General features: G+C 35.9%; 1 protein-coding gene across 1 annotated transcript in view; it reads left to right on the top strand.

Annotated features, from left to right (window-relative positions):
• The window catches only part of PPP2R3B (protein phosphatase 2 regulatory subunit B''beta), a 46,381-nt gene that overhangs the window by 15,649 nt on the left and 5,971 nt on the right, over positions 1-24,761 (top strand). Inside the window, exons 3-11 of the mRNA XM_058044235.1 lie at positions 13,680-13,865; positions 15,525-15,628; positions 16,167-16,269; positions 17,013-17,087; positions 20,457-20,543; positions 20,972-21,128; positions 22,511-22,559; positions 23,648-23,737; positions 24,426-24,601. Coding sequence (XP_057900218.1) covers positions 13,680-13,865; positions 15,525-15,628; positions 16,167-16,269; positions 17,013-17,087; positions 20,457-20,543; positions 20,972-21,128; positions 22,511-22,559; positions 23,648-23,737; positions 24,426-24,601 — 1,027 coding nt within the window. The remainder of the gene's footprint in view (positions 1-13,679; positions 13,866-15,524; positions 15,629-16,166; positions 16,270-17,012; positions 17,088-20,456; positions 20,544-20,971; positions 21,129-22,510; positions 22,560-23,647; positions 23,738-24,425; positions 24,602-24,761) is intronic.

Raw genomic sequence — 24,761 nt, 5'->3', positions numbered from 1 at the left:
TTGTTGCTGCTTGATTCACACGTGTACTGCTGTTGTTTTGTAGCAGTGAGTTAAAGCTACAATTTTCAAGTGTGCTTAAACTTGAGAATAGAAATATTTGAGAAGTAAAATCCGAAGGGAAACTACTTGTAGAGTCAATGTTGAAAGAGATTTGTTATCCTTTGGAGTGAGAAAAAACATACAACTTTTTTTGAGAAACTGAAATTTGGTATTTCTTTGAATACCCTTTAAGACATACAGTGATATCTGAAAGCATTCACTTTGACCTTACTTCACCCTCACTTCTAATTCATGTACTAAAATAAAGGTGTGTCGGTGAAGGCATGTGTGAATTTTTTTCACCCTTTTTTAATTAAGGAAAGTTTAGCAGTTGAATAAAAATTACATTAACTTAGAATTTCTGGCATTGTTAGTTATTCTAAATATAGCCTGCTACTTAATTTTGAGTTCAGAGCACTAGTGTCCCTTCCAGATGACCTTCAAGAGAGGGACATAGAGCCCTATGACCCTAAAAATGTATTAGACTTCTATCTTCTATATGTTTATTTAAAATTTGTTTCAAGTGATCTTTATAAACAGTGTTTATTCCTTTGTGCAAAGCAGAGTGCCAGTGTTGACTGTGCTGATTTACACCATTCAGCATAGACATGTGAGTTAAAGGATTTTTGACTTGTGTCTTCAGTGCTAAACTGGAGACAGGTACATTGATTAGAGATAGCAAGAAAAGAAAATATGATCTTAATTACCCAAAAGTAGTGGTAGCAGTTAATATTTGGGCACCTCAGAGGAGGAGGCAAGTTCAGTCTAGTCATGGCATCCTGTTGTAAACAAACACAGCATTACCTTGTGTGGTGCCCCTTAACTTGATCTGTCTTTCATCGAGCGATAGTTGGATCACTTGTACTTTTACAGGGCCTTTTTATGTTGACCTAGAAAACATCTCAGTGTAGTATGGTTCAGCATAGCTCCAAGCTACTAACTGCTTTAGAAAACAGCTTGTCTAATCTGTAGGGGCTCTAGGATGCTGCTGGCTATAAACTTGCAGTGAAGACAGTGAGCGAGTATTTTTCATTTTTTAACCAGTCTTGCACTTCCTGGGTAAATGGCAACTGTAGAATAATGTATGATAAATTACTTCATTATATTACAAAATTTTTTGAGCAAAACAGAGTTAACACACATATAAAACTAGAATATGAGGTCTGTCATTGCTCAATTTGATAGAAAGCATTTTCTCTTAAGTTCCTTTTTTAGGTGATGGTTTGCTTTGACCCCATGATGTTAAGGAGAACTTTTTGGAAGTATCATAAAAAATTAAATAGGGGTGCTAGTAACTGTTGATATAGAAGATGCGTATTTTTTACCTGCTGTTTTATGTTAATTCCAACTTATCCTCATAGGTTAGGTGTTTTTCAAATAATAGTGTTTATCAGCTAGGTAATCATTGAAAAAAATTCATGTTAAAATTAGAGACTCCTTAGAGATTTTGTAGAATAACTTGAAACAAAACTTTATCATTTCAGTTGCCAAGCTTTGTTGGTTTTGGAATTTACAACCTCCTATTTCCCTGTATAGGCTTTCAGACACAACAGGTCATTAATATGATGTAAAATTAGAATGGTAAAGTCAAACAGAAATGGAAGCAATCTATTCTTCCATATTTCTACTACAATCTTGTAGTTTTATAATTTGTTAAACAAATGACAGATTCTCGTTAAGAGGTTTGTGCTATTCAAACCAGCATCTTAAAATAAAAAATTAGTAATGGTGCTGAATTGTGAAATAACATGTGGCTCAGAATCTGCTCTGAGGTGGGTTGGAATGACTGGTCTTCCACAGGTTCCAAGAATTCTAAGGCAGTGGCTTTTCATATAGGGCCATGTAAGTAAATAATCTGTGTAGGTAATCCCCTGTGGTTTAGAAGGGGTGGTCATTAGAGCATAGCACATCAGGTTTCTTGAAAATCTTTAAATAGACCACCAGTAGTGAGGTGGGTTGTTCTAGAAAGTGGAATAGGCTGTTCCCCAGTTTTAATTTATGGATGAAAATTGAAAAAACCTGAGCAAAGTAGAGCTTTATGGAAAGAACTATTTCTCAAAAGAAAGATGAAGCAATACACAACTGTTGAAACATTCTCTGTTACCTTGGGGAGCTAAATTTCTTAGTCGGTATTTCTGCCTAAATTGAAGTAAAACTTCATTCCATCTTACCCTGATGTTAATTGTAAAACCAATGTCTTTCTTAAGTACTTAACGCCTATGGAATATATTGAGCTGGGAATGCAACACTTGAAGGGTCGCTGTGCTTGTCCACCTTGCTTGTCAATTTATCTGAAACTTTGGAGGAAGAAGAAACTCTCACCTTGTCAAATGTACTGGCAACTTACAGATGTGAACTGAAAGGCTCAGCACTGTATTTTAACCAGTGTCGGGTGACATCCCTACCTGTCAGAGCTGGAATATAAGCAGCCCCATTATGCATGCTATATGAGGAAAATATACCTCAAATTTGAAACATAATTAGAATAAAGTACATGTGTGTACACTGACATGCTTATACATTTAACTCAGTGTAAGCTAAACCTTGGAAAATGGGTATTTTTTGATATTTAGAGGCCACATCGCCTTACAAAACTGCAGAGTTCTAATTTTAAAACTAGACTTTTAAAAAATCAAATAAATTCATGCTGAATATAATTTTTTAAAAGGAGCTAAAACAAATCTACCCTAAGTTTTTAATTAATCCTCTCAATGTTAGTGACAGACCTGTGCTGGCATATTTTTTGATACTTTTAATGAATTATATCTTTATCTGCTGTGCCTACTGGGTGATCCCTTGGTGTAGTTGTATGCGTCACAACTCAGTGTGAAAATGGAGAACTACTCATTTCATGACCACCTGTTAATGATACTAAATGCTGCTTACACACGCTATTTATGTCAGCTGTATGAGAACTATTTCTTCAGCTTCTGCAGTGTCTCACGAGATTGGCTTGCCTTCTGAGTGAAGTGGCTTTAGACTTCAGTGCCTCTTGATCATTTTTACCTTCCTTTGGTACCAAAATGCTGCATAAATACTTGTGGCATGTTCAAGCAATGAACACGGAGTCTGTAGGTACTAATGTATGCTGGGCTGGTGTATATTTGTGATGTAGTGCACACAGTGATTCTTTTAGTCATGAAGATAATTCTCCTTTCTGAGGCAAAACTACTTTAAAAAAATTTAATTGAGGCTGTTGGGTTTACAGCTATAGTCTCAGAAGAAGGTTGTGTAACAATTAGAGGCTTCAGGCACGACAGCTTTCCTGTTAACATCAGTTTTCTAATTTAACATAATTTGTAGACCTTTTAACACCACAGGGAGAGGACCCAATATTCATTTTTACATAATACTTTTACATCAGGCACACAAATGCCTTATTAAAGAACACAAGTGTTTGCTGGGAGGGCCAGAGATGGAATACAAATCTCATTCTGACTGTAGCTAATAGGTACACTTGATGTTAGCTTGCTGATATAATGCCAGTTTTCCAGAGCAGGTGCAAATGTTTAAAACAGAATGAAAATATATAGGCTGCCCACTGAGACTTACTAGTTAACATGAGGTTTTCCATAAATGGTTCACTGCTAGTGGATTGCCAGGTTTTAAGCTCTAGTCTCTTAAAAAGAAACTGTAAACAAGCTGGTAGATTTTTGCCATTTCTGTAATGGAGACTCTTGGTTCAAACATAAAATGTATTGGCTGCCTGTGATAGCAGCTTCTTTACCTGCTCATGTCTGGTCATAAATCTATTTTTAAAATTATTATTACAGAATATGTGTACTGTTTCTATAGAAAAGCCAATATGGTGAAAGTTTGTTACAGCTTACTTGCATTCATGATTTAAGAGTCTAGATGTCAGTTCCCTCTGCAGCTAAGTTTTGTGATGCAGCAATTCATCAAAATTCAGCAAAAACATTGAAGAGTTCAGATGTACTTATTTTTTCGCTTGAAATAAAACATTCCCTATTCTTTTCTCCATTTTAACTAACACTACTAATAGTAGATGTTGTATGACTATTGGTAGTCCTAAAAAGCCTGAAACAGTTCAGCACATCTTCATATACAATGTCCTTCAACTTTTACAGGGCAAGAGGGATATGAGATTGTTTTCACAATTGTCCAAATGAGGATTTTTCAGGGCATCAGCAGACAAGCAGGTGACAGGATACTTGCTCCAGCTGTTGACTTTGCAGCTCTGTAGCAAGGCTGAACTTGGTGACATTTCTTGTTTGAGAGGATTCTTCTTGAAGTCAATTGCACCTAGTGATTGAAGCTTGCTTGTTGTAAACATGTAAGGATAAAAAGCTATTGCAGAGTTTAAGTGGATGTCTGTCTTAGCTGTATGTGTTACTTTTGATGTTGAACTGATGGCCTGTCCTGACAAGGGCTGTTTGCTGTAGACAAATGTTAGAATTGCCTCGGGTGTACCTGTCAGTCCATTGGCTGTGTACAATCAAAATAATCATGTACTAGGAGGAACTTGCCAGATTGTGCCCTAGAAACATTTGGGGAACAGAATACAATGGGAAGGAATAGAGGAACTGATTTAATCTGCAATCAGAGTATTTTCTGAGGAAGCTGCAACTATATGACTAACAGTACATATTAGTGATTAGGATACTTAATTTGACATAATTCATAAACTGTAGCCTGTTTGACAACAACTCACAGGCACTAGCAGTTATACTATCAGTGACTAATTTTTCTATTGCTTTTGTCTTATGAAATGTAAAAGAAAATTAGAAAATTTTAGGAAATTGTGGTTCATGGGGTAGGTTTTTCTGAAGACTCCTGTTTTTTTTTCATTTTATAATGTGTACCCTTTTCCATTTTTAAATTAGTAAGGCATGTGAAAGAGAGAAAATATCTTCACTGGATAAAAAGTGGCATCATTACCAGTGATGGCAAATTCTCAGAGCAAACCTCACTCTAGAAGCCTTTGGTAAAAGTTTTGTCAGCAAATGAAGCAAGTTACCAATGGATGTAGATGCAATGTGGAATGGTCTTGTGCCCCTTTGGGGGGCACAGGTAACTCTACATCTTCCATTTTGTGTTTGTGAAAACCCAAGTGTTTTCTGAATAAATCAATAAGTTCTTCATACTCCATATTTTTAATATTGAAGCTCTGTGTGGCTGTACAAAGAAAAAGTGTGCAGCCATATTTGGAGGTGTTTCTACAGCAATAATACTTTTGCAATAGCATCTTCCAGTTCCCAGCAGGACTGCATGATTTACCTATGTCAGCTCTACCAAGCTGTAAATTGGGAGAATCTCAGTATTTCCAAAATCAGAGTTGTAGAAGAACTTGAGTGAGACTTCTGTTAGTGCAGCATATATATTACTGAAAGGGAGGAGATTGGTGAGTGTGTGCTATAATGGTTAGGTGTCATGCAGAAAAATACCAGTTTACCTCAGCCTTCACTAACAAGTGAAAATCAGATTTTGACCATTTGAAAGTTTCCCAGTGCTACTTTTTTTTGTGGATATGTGATATGACTTGCCTGTGGTGGCCATTCACAAATGCTTTTAGTTGAATGTGGTTTTAAATTCTATACCCCAGATAGTATGTATGGAATGCATTTCATAGTTTCAGGTGGAAGCTTTTGCTGGATGCCACTGCCTACAGTCTCTTCCTACATTAGAATATGCTCTCCCAGATGGGTTTGTGTAGATAGTCCAAAGTTTTCCATGCTCTGCTGCAGTGCTGACACTTCAGTGGCTTTTTCTTGAGGATCATTTTGGGTATTTCAATTTGGCTTGGTTAAATAAAGGGGGAAAGTGTTAATGATAGTTGTACCATAATTCTTTATGCCTTATAGGAAGATTTTCAAGACTTATCCACGTGATGGCCCTTAACACACCAGTTTTGTTCAAACTGGACAGGCTATCACAAAATTAAGAGTACTACTACTTACTCTGCTGTCTTAAGACTTAAACTAAGGGGAGAAATTAGCTTCATATAGCAAACAGCTTAAAAAAACCCATTTCATTTCTTACCTCAGAATCAGAAATTAGGGTCTTCTTCAGGCTTCATTTTTACTGTTACCTAGGATCCTTCCTTGTGTTACTCCTGTCTGCTCTAAACATCACTGAATCTCTTCTAATTTGTTTATGGAATTGCAGCACTGACATGCTGTAACATGTCAGTGATCCCAAAATGGAACAGAGCAGTGTATGGGTTCATCTCTAGAGTAAAAGTCAATTCATCATTGAGGGTTAACATTTGCATTGAACACAAGACCAGATTACCACATGCCTTTTTACAGAAATAGACTTGAGGGTAAATGCCCAAGAATATGCATAAATGAGATGAGAATGATAGTCCATTTATTTAAAACTGAGATGAATGCACAAACTGGGATGCAGGAATGAGAGTCCCACCGTATTTTTCTGGTCAGAATTTGAACACAGGATTGCTAACTGGAACATAGGCTGCTTTGGGAGATTTGCTGAACCATGCTCTCAGACCTTAATTCGGGTTTCATGTATAAAATTGGAAACAGTGTAGGTTAAAGTACCTTTTTTCTTCTAATGGTATATTGCTAGAATTTTATGGGAAAGTGTATTAATTTTTCCATTTCCTTCCCCCCCGTGTAGCACAAATATTGACTACAGACCAGACTGGATGAATGAAATTTTCAGAGTTAAGGCTAACAGCAAAAGGAAGCTAGTGTAAAACTGCAGCAGGGTTAAAATTAATGGATGTTTATCTCTTACTGTGGAAAGAAAGAGAAGCATGTATGATAAAATTAGTCTCTATAGCCCATCTAAAAACAGCTGCCAGACAGTCACTGAAGGATAGCAAGCTCAAGTCCAGGATAGAAGGAAACAACTGGGACTAAAATGATTGTTGCCAGAGGAAAGACTTTTACATATATACCCTGATGACTGGTATAGCATGGGTTCATTCTCTGTAGGTATCTCAGGGTTTGATCAGTTTTATATTTCTGACTAAGTTATGCAAAATTAATCACAATCTTAGCATGGTTTTAAGCCTAATGTAATCTGATTTTTAAACAATACTGCTGCAGTACTCCCTGATCTTCCTTATGTTAGCAGCAGAACCACGTTGCTTCTAAGTGGCACCGAGTGAGATTTGGTGAAGACAAATAGGGAGTTTTAATTTTGCTCTTCAGCTGTCTTGGTGACCTGAGGCAATTCACCATATTGCTTCAATGTCACTAGTGAAGCAAGTAAATTCTGTGGAGGAAGGGGAAGATGCAGGTATGCTGTGGTATAGCTTATCTTATGCCATGCTGTAAAGTTCATTATTAAGATTTCAGATAAACTTAGTGTTTTTAAGATGATTTTCAGTGCAATAATTTCATTTTAGAGTAATAGAACTTGGCTGGAGGAAGAACCCAGAAATTTTCAAAGTTTTAAGTTGTCCAAGGATCATCTTTCACAGGGGAGAAAATACTGTTTAGCACACCAAGCTGAATGGGAAGTAGTACAATCAGTGAACTCTTGCAGTAAAAAAATCTCATTAGTTTGGCTGGAAAGATGCTAATGAGGATGACACAGAAAGCAATAAAAGCATCACACTTCAACTCAAATAATTTTAAATGTAAATGTCTACCACAAGGTCAAAAGAGCTTATGTTACAGAGGACATGTTTCTCTGGGCTTCTTCTGGGGAAAGTTCTGGTAGTAACCTTACTTTGTCTGTCCTGGAACAGATTTTTGAAGGTGCTTCAGCATGTTAAAGTATTTTATATATTAGAACAGGTTTTTCAAAACTGTTGTCTTTCCTCCAAATGAGAATGAACCCTTTTCTAAATAATAGTAGTGCAAGTCTTATGTGAGATTTTCAAGATTTAAATTCCATAAAACTACTGGTAATGTCAATTGTTTTATCTAGAGGGAAATGTTGACTTTCACTTTGCAGTCAATTAGATAATAAGCTTAAAAGGAAATATTTCTGTGATTTTATTGGTCAGACTTAGATTGATAGCAATAACAGAGCAGAGGGATGGGAAGGCTGGTTGGGTGTTCCTTGTGAGCCTGCTTACTGACAACTTTTTATTACATTCACAATTACCGTTTAACTGATCAGCTGTAACACACATTGTATTCTTAAGAACTCACTGAATTTAATAAAGACTCATTAAAAAAATTTTACCCTTTGAATTTCCATGTTGGCTTCCATTTTCTGTTTTGTGTCAGGGAACTTCATGCAGTTATCTGTTTTCATTGTGGGGTGGTTGCATGGATATTAGGATTTAAAAGTCTGAATTGCATATCTCTGCAGAAAATCCTCTTAGCTTATTATGCACTTTGGTTCATCCAGGTAAGTTTAGCATAAAGTAGAATATATAAGACTAGATGACCTAGTCTGTTGAAGAACTAGATTAACTTACGTACTGCACATTGTAAGCAATATTGCAACAGACCTTTTTTCCTCCTAAATTCCTAGTTGAAAATTACTAAGGAATTGAACCAGACTATTTTATCTATTTGATAGGCAAACATCTCTTTATAGTATTTTCAATATTTAATGCTTTTTTTTTTGGGGGGGGGGGGGGAGATTGTGGTGCATCAGTTAGTAAAATCCTAATGTAAAGTTGGATGTAAATGTGAGGTAGAATTTTTGGGGTCCTTTTTTGACCCTGTTGTATGCATTCCAATGACTTTTCTCTAGTATGATCATTATCGTGGAAATTCCAGTCAAATACTACAGCAAGAGCTGACTGCAAATTCTGTAAATATTTTAAAATGTTTAGGGTTGGGCTTTTTTCAGAGAAACAGGAAGAAAAAATGTTGGTGTAATCAACATTTCTGAATGAAGTTATCTTATTCTGTAGTCCTGTCAAAACAATGTAAATACCAATCAGTTCAATCCAGATAGTGATAGGACGAGGGGGGATGGCTTTAAACTAAAAAGAGAGGAAAAATTCTTTACTATGAGAGTGGTGAGGCCTTGGTACAGGCAACCCAGGGAAGTTGTGGATCCCCCATCCCTGGAAGTGTTTAAGACCGGGTTGAATGGGGCCCTGAGCAACCTCATCTAGTGGGTGGCACCCCTGCCCACAGCAGGAGGGGTTGGATCTAGATGTCCCTTCCAACCCAAGTTCATGTCTTAATCTCAGAAATGTCTAAAAGAGTATTAAATTCACAAATATATGTACTTTGCTTCTTTTTCCAGCAAGTCCTTTATAAGTGAGGTTTTACTCACTTGCATTTGAATCCACATGTTCAACCCCTTCATGGGGCTCAGTGTTTCTGCTTTGGCAGTTGCTACATACAAATGTTAGAGCTAGACTTTACTGAGCATACATTATTAAAATACCTGGGATCGAGTCCTCCCTTCCTTGTTATTTCAGCAATATATCCTGTACTTGAATGATTATATCATAGCATCAGCTCTTACAATTAAGAGAGAAGGAAAAGCCCACCCTTTTAAAATTTCCACTGTCTTTATTTTTTGCTTATAACAAAGTTAACTCTGCTGAATGCCACTCATCAGGTGGCAGATGTAAGAAGACTGTCTAGCTTGAAGAATTAATTTCTCTCTTTGGAATATGGTGTATCCATGTTCTCTGGTATATACTAATATGTCACTGTATTGTAATTATAATACTGATTTATGCCATTTATATAAACAACTTCTGAAAGAATGATTGGAAAAGGATCTGGAAAGTTGCAAAATTAATATTAGAAGTTTTGCCCTTTGAACAGTGACCTCAATGGGATAACAACTTCCATTTCCATTTCTTTCACTGTAAAAATCAAGGCAAGTGTTGGGTAGCTATGGACAGTCTTTACAATTCTGTTTCTCAAGTATGAAAACTGGTTGTGTATTAAAGGTTTTCTTGAATTCTCCAATAGACAAATCTTACGGAAGTTTATTTACATTACTGCAAACAAGATGTTTTCAAGGAATCCTCACTTCCCATCTGTTATATAAAACTTAAACTTCGGTGGCAGCTTTGCAATACACTTACAGATCCTGGACTTCATATATACTTATTGCAAAGTTTAATGCTCCCTTCAGTCCTGGCACTTCAACACACATCTGTCTGAGTTATTTACAAGCTTATATAGCTCTTTTCCTTATTTCCAAGCATGCTGTTGTTGGTACTCTTTCTCAGCAAGTTGCAGGGAAAATTTTCACTGACCAAACAAGTCCCTTTTTTTGAGTTTAGCTTACTGTTACAAGTTTTAAAGGTTTTAACTTAAAACAACAGGAAAATGTAGATCACTTTCTAAATGTTAAATTGACCACTGAAATGGAGTAGTTGTGCAAAAAGATTAATGAACTATTCCTGCAGATTTTCCAGTCTAAGACTGGATGTTAGTAGGCTTCTGGCTGTTATTTTTAATGAAGGAATTCCCCAGTTAAAATTATAATTCATTTTAGAACAGCCCAATCTCACACAATTAGTGCATTTAGATTGTTCTGAAATAGCAGAACTGACTCCTTCATCACCTATGCAATATGTGCCTCTACAGAAGTAACTAGCACCTGAACAGAAAATAGTGACATTTTTAGAGCCCTTTTAGTATCACACATTCCTTCATTAGAGCACACACAGCAGAGTAGCCTCAGTTGTACAAGAAGCCTTTTGGTTATTCAGACTGAGAGGAGAATCTCTGGCCCTTCTTGGGAAGGTGAGAAGAGGGAGGAGATGTAATATCAACTTTATAGTGCATTAGTTGGAGCTCATGGTTTTGGACAATGTGCTTCTCTCTTTGGTACAGTTCCTATTCCTGTGTTGACTGACATTAACAGCACAATTCAATTGTCCCATTCCAAGTTGCTGGTGGCATTTAAGAAGCATTAGCATGCTCAGATCATCCACGTGGCAGATGCAGAGTGAGAGCTGTGCTGGATGCCACAAGGAATGTTCAAGGGCATTTTTTTTTCGTGCCCTAGATGGTATTCTCACTAGATGCCTATATGTAGGCACCAAATAATTCTAGCAGAAATGACTGTGAAGTGATCATACACTTGCTAATACAAATGAAGCCTTTTTATAGTTTCTTCTTTTGCCAACTTGGAGAAACCAGCATGTGAAAATAGACATCTTTCAGTATAGGGAGAGTTAATTTGTCTTGCTGGGACAGATTTGTAGTCTGTATTTGGTCTTAGAATTAATATTCCGTCTTACAGGTTAAATATTATATATTTTTACAGTAAGCATGCTGAATTCAAATGTTTCAATATAACATTTTCATCTTAGAAAAATCATTTTTCTTCAACTATATGTTTGTCTTAAGTTCTGAATTGGTTGCTGAACTTCTTCCTTATAATCTTTGTTTTGAACGTGTTCCAGACTATAAGATGAAAAATAAATAAAAAGCCCTTATCTTATAGTTGTTTTAAATAACTTGTGCTTGGATAGGTCTTACTACAAATCCTGAATTGAGATTTCCATCTCAATTTATTTAAGAAGTTGTATTTAAGAACAACTTCTAACCTGGACCAATGGAAATCATTTCTTGTGTAACTGCGGTATCTAAATTAGTGGTTTCTGAAAAAATATAGTATCCAATGATCAAATGGTTCTGATGATAGCTTTTCTTTTTCTCCTGGGATCTTTTCCAGTGTAGTCTTCCCTCTGTTTCTAGCTTTGCTTTTAAAAGAAATTTTCTATCTGAGGCTCTAAATTTCCCTAGCTGTAGATTTTAAAAATGCCTTGCTTCTTTGTACTAAGCTTCCTCAAAATGCTGATGATATCAACATTTGCTGATGATATCCTCATGACATCAGCAACATTCAGGGAATGTTAGTAGTCTGTGATTTGCACTTTCCCTTTTCTTGGATGAGGCATTCCTCATCGGGCACCTCTGAAGAGCTGGAGCACCTGCTGCTCTGTGGCCATTTGAGCAGCTCACATGGGAGTGGTTGTCACAGAATCACAGAATATTCTGAGCAATACTGGAAGGGACCCACAAGGATCATCAAATCCAGCTCTTAAATGAACAACCTGTACAGGGATTGAGCTCATGACCTTGGTGTTATTAGCAACATGCTCTGATCAGCTGAGCTAATCTTGTGTCAGTCCAGGCAGTTCTTGGAAATGGGGAAAATAGGGTAATTGCAAGAGCTCTTGGAAAGTGCTCATGGGTAGAGCTGGGCTTGTAGAATGAAACAAGGTGTTCACCCCGTTACAGACATTATTTGTAGTGCTGGTGGTGATTTTACCTAGAGAATAAAGCATTGCTGTCTTTAGACTTCCTAAAATTTTGGAAGTGTGAAGTTGGAAGGGATTTTTGATACCCTATAGCACTCTTATTTTAAACTACTTCATCAACTGGACTGGTGAACCAATGATAAGATATTAAAAGTTGTTACTTAACAGTATTCATAGAAAGTGATAGACATTGACTCCTCGTGTCACAGATTCAAGGTAACATTTTCTTCTATGGAATAAATCTTGTAACATAGTTAAGGTAATTCTGCAGCTGTGGACAGGAATTCTGGCTCAAATGCAGAGGAGAGGAAGGAAAGGTTAGTTCAGAGTTTTTTTGGTTTTGTGGGGTTTTTTTGTTTTTTTGGCTTTGGGTTTTTTTGCATATGTAGCATTCCAGTGAAGGGTCCTGGGGTGGAACTCTGCAAATTAAAATCTGTTGTCCATAAGCACCTAGTTCTTCCACTCACATAAGGAAGGACTTCAGTTATGGTAAAAGAGCTGGGTATGTTTACAGGCACTTTGGCAAAGGTGATAAAGATAAAAACAAGGGTTAGGGGTTTTGGAGAGATTTTGAGCTTATTTTCCCCCCGTTATGGTTGAAAATGAGAGATTAGATGCAGAATCTTGAACACATTCATCACTAGGACAAGTCACCCTATAGCAATGTTTTTACATTTGAATAGTAGTATTGGGAATAAGGACTTTAATTTGGTTTAATTGCTAAGTTTGAGTTGTTTCCTAACTCTGTTGTTACTTTACCTATTATCTTTGCTTCTATGCCCTATTTGCCATTCTTTTGGAAAATGACTACTAGGTAAATTCTTCTTTACTGAACTTGAAAGCTTTTAAATAAATTTCTCTTGTTACAGGTCATCTGGGGGATTTTTTTAGTGATGTGGTGTATCACAATTCTTGAGAAACAGCTTTCTAAACTCTCATGGTATATACTTTACCCAAAAAAAACCTCTCTGCAGGCATTGTTTGCTACCTTTATAAAATCTATAATTTTTTACGGCGAAAAACCCAAAATCTTCATCATAACTTTATTAAATAGGTTGGTGGCTTGTAACAAAGTTATTATATTTATTTCAAAACCTTGAATCTGTAAAACTACAAGTATTTCAAAAGCAAATTCTTTCATAATATCTGTTAAGATGGAGGTTGAAAGGTTTTTTCCTGAAACAGATAATACAACGTGAGTAATTTCAGGTGTCCCCAAGAAGCTGTCCAATGTATCAGTCTTGAAATGTGATATGTGTTGAAGATTGAAGTTGTTTTTATTAAATATTTAACATCCTAGAAGTTTTTCTATATGACCATTTTTGGAAATAGTCATCAATTTTTCCGATGTGCCCGTATTCTGTAATAGTTTATTCAATTTATAATCTGAAATCTTTTTGAAGGTGTGTTGAAAAATAGAATACCAAGAGATTTAAGTCATCTGTGGAGGACTATGTGATTTCATGGTACTTGACTGTCAAATGTGTATTTATCTATTTAGGTTCAAACAAAGAAGGAAGAAACTTTGCCACCACCACATAGTCAAAACATTCCAACTTTTTACTTTCCTCGAGGATGTCCTAAGGAAAAAGTAAATATAGATGCTGTGATTGCCAAAATTGAGAAAACTTTTTCTGAATTTCCAAATGAGAGGGCAACGTTAGAAGACATGGGTAAGGTTGCAAAGGTGAGAACTTGCTGGCCATTTTCTTTTTGTACTTTACTCCTGTGGAAAGGAAAGATGAGTTCTGTGTGCTTGCTTTTCTTGTATTGTGTGTTTCCATCTCCCACACATTAGTATTTAATGATATTTTACATCGTTGATAATAGTTATGTGGACGTTTCTGCATTAGCTGTCTATCAAATGACCTTATAAAAAGAAACAAAACATTAAAACAAAACTTGAACTACTTTTTTTGCTGCATAAGTAACCAAATACTAAAGAACAAGATTGTATGTTGTTCTCCATTCCACATTGACCAAGAGAGTTAAGGCAAAAGCACTCCTAATATATGTTTTGTTTTCAGATATTCACACAGGTTGGAGTTTTTTTTCTCATTCTGCTAAACCTCCATTGCAAAGACACTGGTAAAGACAGGATGGTTTGGTAACTTGAGATTATAGCTCTCAAGTTATTCTTGAAGAGCTACTTTAGAGTTATGGCAGAGTGACAAAATACTTAGCTTAGAAAGCAGCAAATACTTTTTTAAACTTCTCTGTAAATTTAAAGACGATAAGCTAGTTTATAATGGACTTAAATTTCCATTTTTTTATATTGAATTAATGCTTGAAATCTCACTGCAAGTCGTGATCTTGCTGATGAGTTTCAGGTTCTCATCTATGTTCCTGTCACTTTGTCCAGGGTCTTGAAAAGAGAAACTGACTGCTCACAAGAGCGGGACTGGGAGTTTGCCTCACCAAAACTTTTTTACTGCTAAGCTGAATGATAGGATCCCTGTCTTCCACAGGTCCTTCCAACATAGAAGTACATAGAAGTAAGGAGGTAGGGAAGAGACCCTTCTCTCTCAGCAAGGAAGCTGAAAGGATCTGGTCACCTGTTATTCAGTGATGAGGACAGTACTCATCACAACCACTTCTTTTATTCTGTTTGAAGTACTAGTTAAGCTATTGCATGAGAAGTAATTGTACTTTTGCTCCAGTGCCCTTACACATCTTGCAGTATTCAGTGGTTTTGGAGATCCTTGGGGATGCCAGCATGTCTGACTGCTCCCAGCTCGAGTCTGTTTTAGGCAGGCTGGGCTCTTGGCTGTTACGGCTGCAGACACTTGGGCTTTAGGTGCTTGTGCTTACTCTGGAGTTGGGAATGTGTAGCTGTTGAGTACCCTAAAGCGAGATCCTGCTGCTCAGGGCAGGCTGGCCTGCTACTTAAAATTGGATACAGGATGTACCATGCACGTGCAAAGGATGCAGATGAGTTGAGCCATCTTCTGAGCCAGACAAGTGTCAATTTGCTCCAGTTCACAGGGTCTGTAAGTGTGCTGTCTTGAGCTTAGCTTAAAGACATCCAGCTCTTGAAGTGGAGCTTAAGATGGACTCTGTTCAGCTGCTTAGAGCATGGACAGACAGCCACGTGACTCACTGTGTTAGTCCATTAGGAATGCTACAAGTTTCCCTGTGTTTTGCTCTCCACTTTTGGATTTCAGCCTAAAGTTGCTTTAAATAGATTATTTCAGGACGTGAAGCTGGTTTCAGAAACTGGTTTTAAAAAAATCTCTTCCCTAATGCTTTTTTCTTAACACTTGTAAATTTTGAAGGATCCATAAATAGAAGAGTAGCCCTCAGATAAGCAATCAATAAGCTGACTTGATGTATACTTTAATTGTAGGCTTGTGAATGCCCACTGTACTGGAAAGGTCCTTTGTTTTATTGTGCTGGAGGTGAACGAACAGGATACGTGTCAGTTCATAAATTTGTTGCAATGTGGCGGAAGTAAGTAGATTACTGTTTTTAGAAGTATTGTTTTTTTTGCATTGAAATGTGATATTTCAAGTTCTGAATGTGATCTTGTCTTGTAAAGGGCAATAAAACACTTTCCCATAATCAGCTGTTGTCAGCAAGCTTGTACATGGGAAAATGTAACTAAATAATACTTTAATATAAACAAATCTTCATTTACAGGGTTTATAGATTTTAAAATGTTTGAGTAAATGACAGTTCATGAGAAGTGAAAACCATGGCCCTTACTTGTAGATGCCAGTTCTGAGCAATGTGCTTTTTATTTTTAGCTCTTTTCCAATTTTAACTTTAAATTGTCCTTTCATGTAATCGATTACATGGTGTACCCACCTCCTTTAACATCAATTTAAGAGACATTTCTGCTTTGATAAGTTCACTTGGAGCATGGTTTGACATTTGTAATGACCTTTTTAATAAATATTGTTTCATAGGCCTTGCTCTAAGTTGCCTGCATGAGGTAGCATGAGCAATTTTCTGTGTAGAATACTAAATAGAAATATTTCCATTTCAGAGTACTTCAGACCTGCTATGATGATGCTGCGAAGTTTGTTCATCTTCTGATGAACCCTGGATGTAACTACTTGGTGCAAGAAGACTTCATTCCTTTTTTACAAGTAAGTTGCAGTTGAAACTATTTCTAGGAACACCACAAAATGATGAACTGGCAAAGCCCTGAGTTGCTTGAACTAAACATACTTTTTCATGGTCATCATTAAAGTTTATTGATAATATTTAGTGCAACTGACTTTGCATGATCCACTGAGACGCTAGTGACTTGTTTTACAGTTAATAATTTTGTATAAGGTGAGGTGTTTTTTAAGCACCCTGGTAAGATTTAAAATCAATTGTAGGAATAACATATGTATTAGAATCTTTGATGTTTCATAAGTCAGTTAAAGTTATTTAAGTCAGGTAGCCCTTTGGAGGGCAAAGGAGAAGTGGGATATGAATTCAAACCTAATATATCTTTGTTGGAAGAGCAGCAAACACCACCTATAGAAATGACTGAATAAAACCTGAATTGACTTCACTGAATCATAGACACAGAATTACAAGCTAGGACAGTCAGCAGTGTTCAAAATCCTCAGCTTATCTAAAATACAGAGAAAAAAACCCTATTAAAATATTTCTAAAATACAGGAAAGCTTTTGTTTATCCAATTTATTTAAAAGATAATTTTATTTTTAAAAGGTTTGTAATGTGATTTGTCTGAAGCCTTGGTGAAAACGTAGTTATCAGTAATGATTGTGGTAGTTAGTTTAAACTGTTTTGGTTAAGGAATAGCAGGTGTGCTATTCTTTGCTAATTGTCTTAAATGGATACTAATGAATGCTCCTTGTGATATTGTTTTTTGTAGGATGTGGTGAATAGTCATCCAGGCCTTTTATTTTTAAAAGAAGCATCTGAATTCCATTCTCGGTATATTACAACAGTAAGTGATTTGTATCTGGAAAAGCTATTTTTTGGTTAACTAAGGAAATCAAGATTAGTTAAATGTCTCTAAGCATCTTTGTCCCATGGGAAGAGTAGAGTTAGAGCAGGGTCTAAGTCTTCATTTCTACGTAACTAGAAATTTTGTGGGAATGGAGTCTTTCTTAGGCCTGATAGTTCTCAACATTTTTAAGGAATTGCTGAATTTAATACTAGTAAGAGAAGCAGTGAATTGTAATAGTGTTGGATAAGTTAATGAGCATTAAATGAAGAGCAGGCTGTTATCTTAAACTCTTGATTGTGGCTGTAGACTGCATTCATTAGAATCCTGACCTTAGTCTGGGATTAATTAAATGAAGTCTTGAATGAAACATCTATATTAATATGATTATGTTCAGTATTAAGTGAAATAATGATAATATTGAAGCTGCTTGCCACTTGTCTCTCTGGGGACTTTTCTTCCAAGGAAGGTTTTTGTGCATGAAAAGTTCAATTCCTGTCTTCCCAGGGTTATGTGACTGAAGTATTTGTTCTGTACCCAAGGGAGAAATCGGTGACATTAAATTTTCTCAACTGAGGACTAGACAGTCGATTCCACTGAAGTCTCAAAAGATTAAAATTCTTCAAAATGACATTCAGTTCACTTTCTTTGTGCATGTGAAAACTAGCTTAATGAATATTCTCCAAGAAAAAAAAAGCCATGCATCCATCTTATATCCATCTTACACTACGACCCAGGTTAAAATTGTGGAAGGTTTTTTTTTGAGAGCATTTGGGTTTTGTTTGTTACATCCTTCTTACAGAGACTTGCTGGCCTATCAAGTATGTCCTGCTGCATTAGGTTTTGCTTCTTGTTATAATGATTACCTGAGCTCACAGAACTTTCCTGTCAGTTGTGATTGAAGGAATTGTTCTGCCTGTGAGTTGTTTTGTTTCTTTGTGGATTCTTCGTTGTGTCACAGCCTGCTCTGGTTAAAATTGTGAAAGCTTGCTGAATGACCTGAAAAAGAGTAGGAAAGAAAAGGTCCTGCAATGTCCAGTTACTTTTCTTTGGAGGAACAGCTTATTGGAGAAAGTTTAGCAATATTGAATAAATCATTACTGGTAGTATTTTATTAACAAAATTCAGAATATTCTGAGTTGGAAATGACCCATAAGAATGAAGTCTAACTCTTAAGTTAATGATCCATACAGGGGTCAAACCCACAATCTTGACATTATTTGCACCACTCTTTGACCACTGTGCTTTTTACAGTCTTCCAAAATTCTGTCCTGCAAGTTATTAATGATGATAGATTATTTTACCTATAATGAAAGAAGCCATTTCATACCTGTACTCAGTTAGCTTAACCTTGCTACATGAAGCTTCATCTAAAGGATACATCCAGCTAAAAAGCAAATGAGCCATTCTGCTGGGTTTTTGTATATACCTACACATAGGTATGTGTGTATGCATGCACATTACATACATCTCTTTAGCACGTGTTGTGTAAGCCATGAAAGCAATCTGGTCTGTCTCCTAAGATATGTTACAGGTTTGTTGGCCAGTCCCGTTATATATGGCCAAGATAAAGCTGAAATAAGTTTAAAATGTTTGCTGTTACAAATAAGATACTACATTTATTTTTCCAGGATGTTAGGTGCATATCTGAACTATGAGTTCTTGAAATGGTAGTCTCTGTATTGCAGCATTTCTTCTCCCTTCTGACAAAGCACTCTGCAGAATAGTAAAGTCAATTCTCTGACAATCTGCTTACGCTCTGCATCAGTTTACTTTAGAAAACAGTTTAAGTTTGTTCCCAGTTGTCTTTACCAAACATTCAATTTTGTTTTTATTTTTAGACCAGTTAAATGTATAACAGATGAGATAATGACATGCAGACGGATTAAGTTGCAAAGCTAAGGCAAAAACCTTTTTAGAAAAAATTGCTTTGTAGTGTAAGCCAAAAAATAGACCTTCCCTAAATTCACAATTAGAATTAAGTTAATTAAGTTTCAGAAGCAGGATAATCTATTCTTCTGTCTGGAGTCATTGAACCAGCTGTTCTTGTTCGAAGTAAGAACTGAGGAGCTTGCTGCTCTACAGTTAAAGTTTTCTTTCAAAAGTTCATCAGTACATTATTCTTCTATTTGTAATTTTAAAATGATTGGTTAGTTTAAACTATTGATTTACTACAGTTGAAGTCTGAAGTGATAAAAAGCTTAGCCTGTAGTTGGGAGGACATATTAATTGCAGGAAAGGGATTCCTAAGGAGAGGAACCTTAGTACCTGCTCTCTTGCAAGTGAAGCACTACAATGCATTACTGAGTCTTGCCAGTTAGCAGGTATAATCAATCACCAGTTGAGCATTTATAGTTCATAATATGCTTGGGGTGGTTTTGGTTGTTTTTTTTTTGTTTTGTTTAGTGGTGAATGACTGACTTGAAATGTACACCTGGTTTTCTTAAGTCAAACTAATTGAGGTGAATACTGAATTTAGTTAAGTAGCAGAAAAAATATATTTTGAAGTCATATTTCAAGTCTTGAGTTTGTAAACTAAATCTGAGAAAATTATAGCGAATGCATGAGTTGCCCAAAATAGCCATAGAACCATTAGTTTGGAAAAGACCTGTAAGATCATTGAGTTGAAGTACATGTAAAATTTATTTTTAAAGATGTGTAGAGTACTTATATGGATGTATTTGTTTCTGGTTCCAGTATCAGTCATGGCACAAGAACTAGTTTCGTGCATAGATTATTTTATTTTGTTCTTCACTTGGAAAATATTAATGTTCTTTTAATGCTATTAACAGGGGTTTTTTTCCAAATAGAATGAAGTTAAATGGGGAAAAACATTCTCTTTGCACCTGCAGGAAATATTTCTGTCAGATGTAGATTTGTTGTGTTTGTAGACCTCAGAAGTAGCAACATCTGCTGTACTCTAATTCTTAAGCAGTCCCAATTCTATTTCTGTAAAATCAGTTATGAAGTAAAACAGTCTCACAGCAAATGCAGGTCTTTAAATCTGAAGTAATAAGATATATTAATAGGTTTATTTGATTGTATCCTGTAGATCTGGAAGACTTGAAGTAGTGAAATCGCCAATATACATATTTTGGATAGCACATAATATTCTGCAGCATTACTGAGTGAGATATAGGTACTGCAGCATTGAAATAAAACTCATCTAGATGAGTTTAGATATAGATTTAGAAATTATTTGAATAGGGGATAATATGACACAAGAGAAGTTCTAACTAATGAGAACAATAGAAATAGGGGAAACATGGAGCTCTCTAATACAGCTGTACTAAAACATCTTTGAGAAATATTTGGATGGGTATTTAATTACCATAGCTAAAGTTTCTTTCCATTTTCTCTTTTTTGCAGGTCATACAGAGAATATTTTATACAGTAAATAGGTCCTGGTCTGGGAAAATAACTTGTAATGAACTCAGGAAAAGCAACTTTTTGCAGGTTTGTAATATCTAAAATTTTGCAAGACAGATATTTCTGGAAGTTTTAAAAAACTGCATTAACTAAAGGCTTAAGGGAGTAACATAAATAGCATTTCTTCCTTTTCCAAAAAGTAATGAAGACCCAATTGCATTAATTCTCATACATTAGAATATGTTTAAATGTAACTTTTTCTATCTGGAGCTGTATACATGTAAATGTGTGTAGCAGAAGTTGGTCTGATCTGTTCATTCTTTTGTGAATGCATTCATTTTCTGCCACGTGTTCAGTTTTGCTGTCACACTGTATGGTGTGCATTATCCCTGAAAACAAAAATTGTTCCACTGAAATAGCATTATATATTAACTTAGTTATGAGAACTCAGACCATTCAAAAAATAAATGTCTTACAAACTCTTTAATATGTTCTGTTTGTCCTTCTGATAATAGAATGTGGCATTATTGGAAGAGGAAGCTGATATTAACCAGCTGACAGAGTACTTCTCATATGAACATTTTTATGTTATCTATTGCAAATTTTGGGAGCTGGACACAGACCATGACCTCTATATTGATCGGAAGGATTTAGCTCGACATAATGATTATGGTATGACAAATGAAGCACCTTTGTTTACATGTATTAAATGACCTGTAAACTTTGAGCTGAGGAAGTGGTTTAATGCCAAGGACAGTTTCATGAGTCTGTTGGTGTAGCTGGTCCTGCTGACTCAGTGAACTAAAGCAGGACAAGTCATCTGTGATGCTACTTTGCATCTACAAATACCAGATTTGAGGAAAATTCTGAATTTGAATTCTGATCTTGATAAAGAAGTAGGGCAAATATCACTTATGTGTTGGTGTATTATAAATGGTTTTATTTGGAAATTTTGGGTCGTTATCTTGGACAAAATCCATTTTACTGATATTACTCAAGTAGCATTACTTTTATGGCAAGATATGGAAAGAGTAGAAAAGGCAAACATACCTTCAGGTACTTGGCTTATTTGGAGTTTTGCTAACTCAGCTGCAGTGTGTTTTGCTTTAATACTGTTAAGCACTAGTTAGCAAGTTTACGTTTGCTGCATGTACAATATGCATTGACTGTGATTCTATAGTCTTGCATGCTTGTTTCTATTTTAAATATTCTTGTGGTTTGTATGGAACTGTTGGGGCTCTTTTCAGATCCTTGTGTCCACCTTCATAGTGTTCCTTTCAGGACTGGAAAGCTTACCTAAGCACAAAGTGATTATGGAGTATTATCCCACATTAAAAAGGATAAACACAATTCTGATTGCTTCTCAAAATTTGCCTACTAAAGTTTGACTGTGCTTTGGGACAGTGAGAAAGGAAAACTGCTTTCATTTGAGTGGCTGCTCGGTTAAGTTAGTACATTTTAGGAAGAAAGCACAACTGATACACACAACTAATAATTGCAGTGCCACCTGCAATTTAATTTTGCAGATTCTTAAGGATAAATTGAATATCCTTTACAAAAGTAGTGCTTAGTTCAGACATGTCTGTAAAATCCCTGAAATGGTTTCAAAATAGAAGCACGGATCAAAACCATGTCAAAAATAGACCCCTGTCAGAATCAGTAAGGTATGTTTATTATGTGTGATCGTGCCAGTTCTGGTTTGGCTCTTTGCCAAGGTCATGTAAAACTTACTGCCACTGGAAAACATGATTTACTTGTCAAAGAAGTGGGAAATGCAGTTTTATTAATCAGCCAATTTTATTACTTGCATTGCAATTTGATTACTATTTCTGCATTAAGTTTGAATTAAAAGCTGGGTGGTTGTAGTTTTGCTTTGGAGGCTTTGTGTTAAGTGATCCTCTCTAAAAGGACTTAAAGGGATTAATGAGCACTACCCCGATCATTCTCACTGATCTGTGTATGTAAGAGGAGAGTTCCAGTAAACTCTTCAACAACAGGATACATGCAAAAATAACTTGCATAGAGTTGACTTTGTTTCAAACCTTTCTTCACAGCAATTTCAAATAGGATGATAGAACGCATCTTCTCAGGAGCAGTAACAAGGTACTTGTTTTGTATGCTGGTCTAAATCCCATTTCATTTTTGCTTGTTAAATTCAGTGGTATTCCAAGGGAAAAAGATGACTCCCCTCACAAAGGAGCAGTGAATTTCAAGATGAGATTTGTAGTTTAAATTCTAGTAGTACTAGAGTGGTCTTGGAACGTTTGGTACGGTTCAAGTTCTTCACTCTCTTTACCCATATGAACACAGGCCACTGGGTATTGTATGATGGGAATGAAGAAGGAAGAAATCATTCTTTTTCCATCCCTCAAACCTATAAAATGTGCGAGGAGAACTGAGCTTTTAAGTACTAATTGTAAAATCAATGCTTATTGCATCAATAAATTTACAAGAATGCCTCCAGTTGAGTTAGTTCACATTTTTGACAGTCATTCTTCATTTCTCCCCTTGGGATTGACTTCCTCTTTTGTATTTATGGCATTTCATTAATTTTTGAAATGTTTCCTAGCACAATATCTGAGATAAAAAGCAACCAATCAACGCAAATAAAAGCTGAAATAAGAGACTTACCAGGAATATGTCTAGAGCTTACTCCTTTATCTGAGTTTCATGGGCAAGACAAAAACATATACCATATTTTTCCAGACATCTTGAAGTTAATAATGAAATTCATTTTTTGATGTTTTGAAATGTAATATGTCTAGGAACTGCCTACCTGACTTTTTACTAGACAGGTTGACTCTGTGCAACTTACTTGGTTCCTGCATTTATGAGAGTAGAAACAGACAATTATGTTCTTGCCATGGACATTTACTTCCTTAAGCTTTCTGTTTCATTTTTATCTTCATATTTTCATTCCAAAACTTTTAGCTAGTGGAGTTCTGTAAAGCTTTTAAGTTCTCATTCCTTCTACCTGAATAGAAATTCTAAAAAGCCTCTGTACTTGTGGATAATACATCATCAAAAATTTTTGAGATGGCTCTTCTGTTAACTATTTAGCACCTTATGAACACTGTATCATTTAGGAGTAAATAGTTAATACCAACAACGAAAATAATCCTTAATATTGCTTAGTAAAAGCTAGGTGTTCTAAAATACATTTTCTGTCTTTTTGCTCATTGGTCTCCAAGAGGTAGAAAAGCACAAAAAGATGGGAAGATTAGCTACGCTGATTTTGTCTGGTTTTTGATATCTGAAGAGGACAAGAAAACACCAACTAGGTAAGAATGAATTTGTTTCAGCAGGAATAAAGACTGATTTTGTTTTTCCAGTCCTTAAATGGGGACCACTGATGAACAGCTGCAACTCTAATGGAAGAAGCTTATACTATAAAAACATGAGTGGAAAAGTGGCCCAGTTCTTTGCATCATCTGTGTTTATCAGTGTCTCCTGTTGTAGCTGTAGAAGTCTAATTTATTGACTTTTAAGAGGCTAATTCAGTGTTATTGTTTCATAAGTTGTGTGTGGCCTATTTATAAACAGGGCCATAGGTTAAGGATGTTGCAGCTGTTTCATGATGCCAGTGATTCTGGGAAGCTGTGCAGCTCCTGTATGGTACTGATGAGAAACCTATCATGTGACATGTCACTAGCTTGTTCAATATGGGAACATGCCCAAAATACTGAAGTTGTCATGTACAATTCAATTTTCCATTGTCTCCCTTGATTTTCTTTTTTAATGGAAAACTATGTGTTTTAGTCTTCTCCTACATCCCATTAACACATGTGTTTTCAAATAATGGATGGTGTAGCAAATACCAGCAACTCTTACCACAGTAGCTGCTGTTCAATAACTTTCCATGGATTAGTGGAATGTACTCTTAAATCTAGTTTTGCCTTTGAAACAGGCAACATGAATTCTTGAAAATCTGTAGTAAGTTTGTCTCTGCTGTTAATGACTGAATTCCAGCATTGAATACTGGTTCCGCTGCATGGATCTTGATGGTGATGGTGCTTTGTCTATGTATGAATTGGAATATTTTTATGAAGAACAGTGCCAAAAATTAGAAAACATGGCCATAGAACCTTTGCCTTTTGAAGACTGCCTGTGCCAGATGCTGGATCTTGTAAAGCCACAACATGAAGGTAATAAACTCCTTTTCCATCTTGTTTCTCTGGACTTAGTACAGTCTTAAGAGCACTCAGTTGGTCATACAAATAAAATGCCTTGAGGTTTTCTTTTCACTGACATCTGTTAAAGCTTAATAATTGATTGGTCATCCAACAGCAGGCAGGCATTCTTTCC

Source organism: Melospiza georgiana, chromosome 2 (assembly GCF_028018845.1).
Source record: "Melospiza georgiana isolate bMelGeo1 chromosome 2, bMelGeo1.pri, whole genome shotgun sequence".
Taxonomy (NCBI): Eukaryota; Metazoa; Chordata; class Aves; order Passeriformes; family Passerellidae; genus Melospiza; species Melospiza georgiana.
Note: the sequence above shows the minus strand (reverse complement) of the source record. Positions and strands in the feature narration are given on the sequence as shown.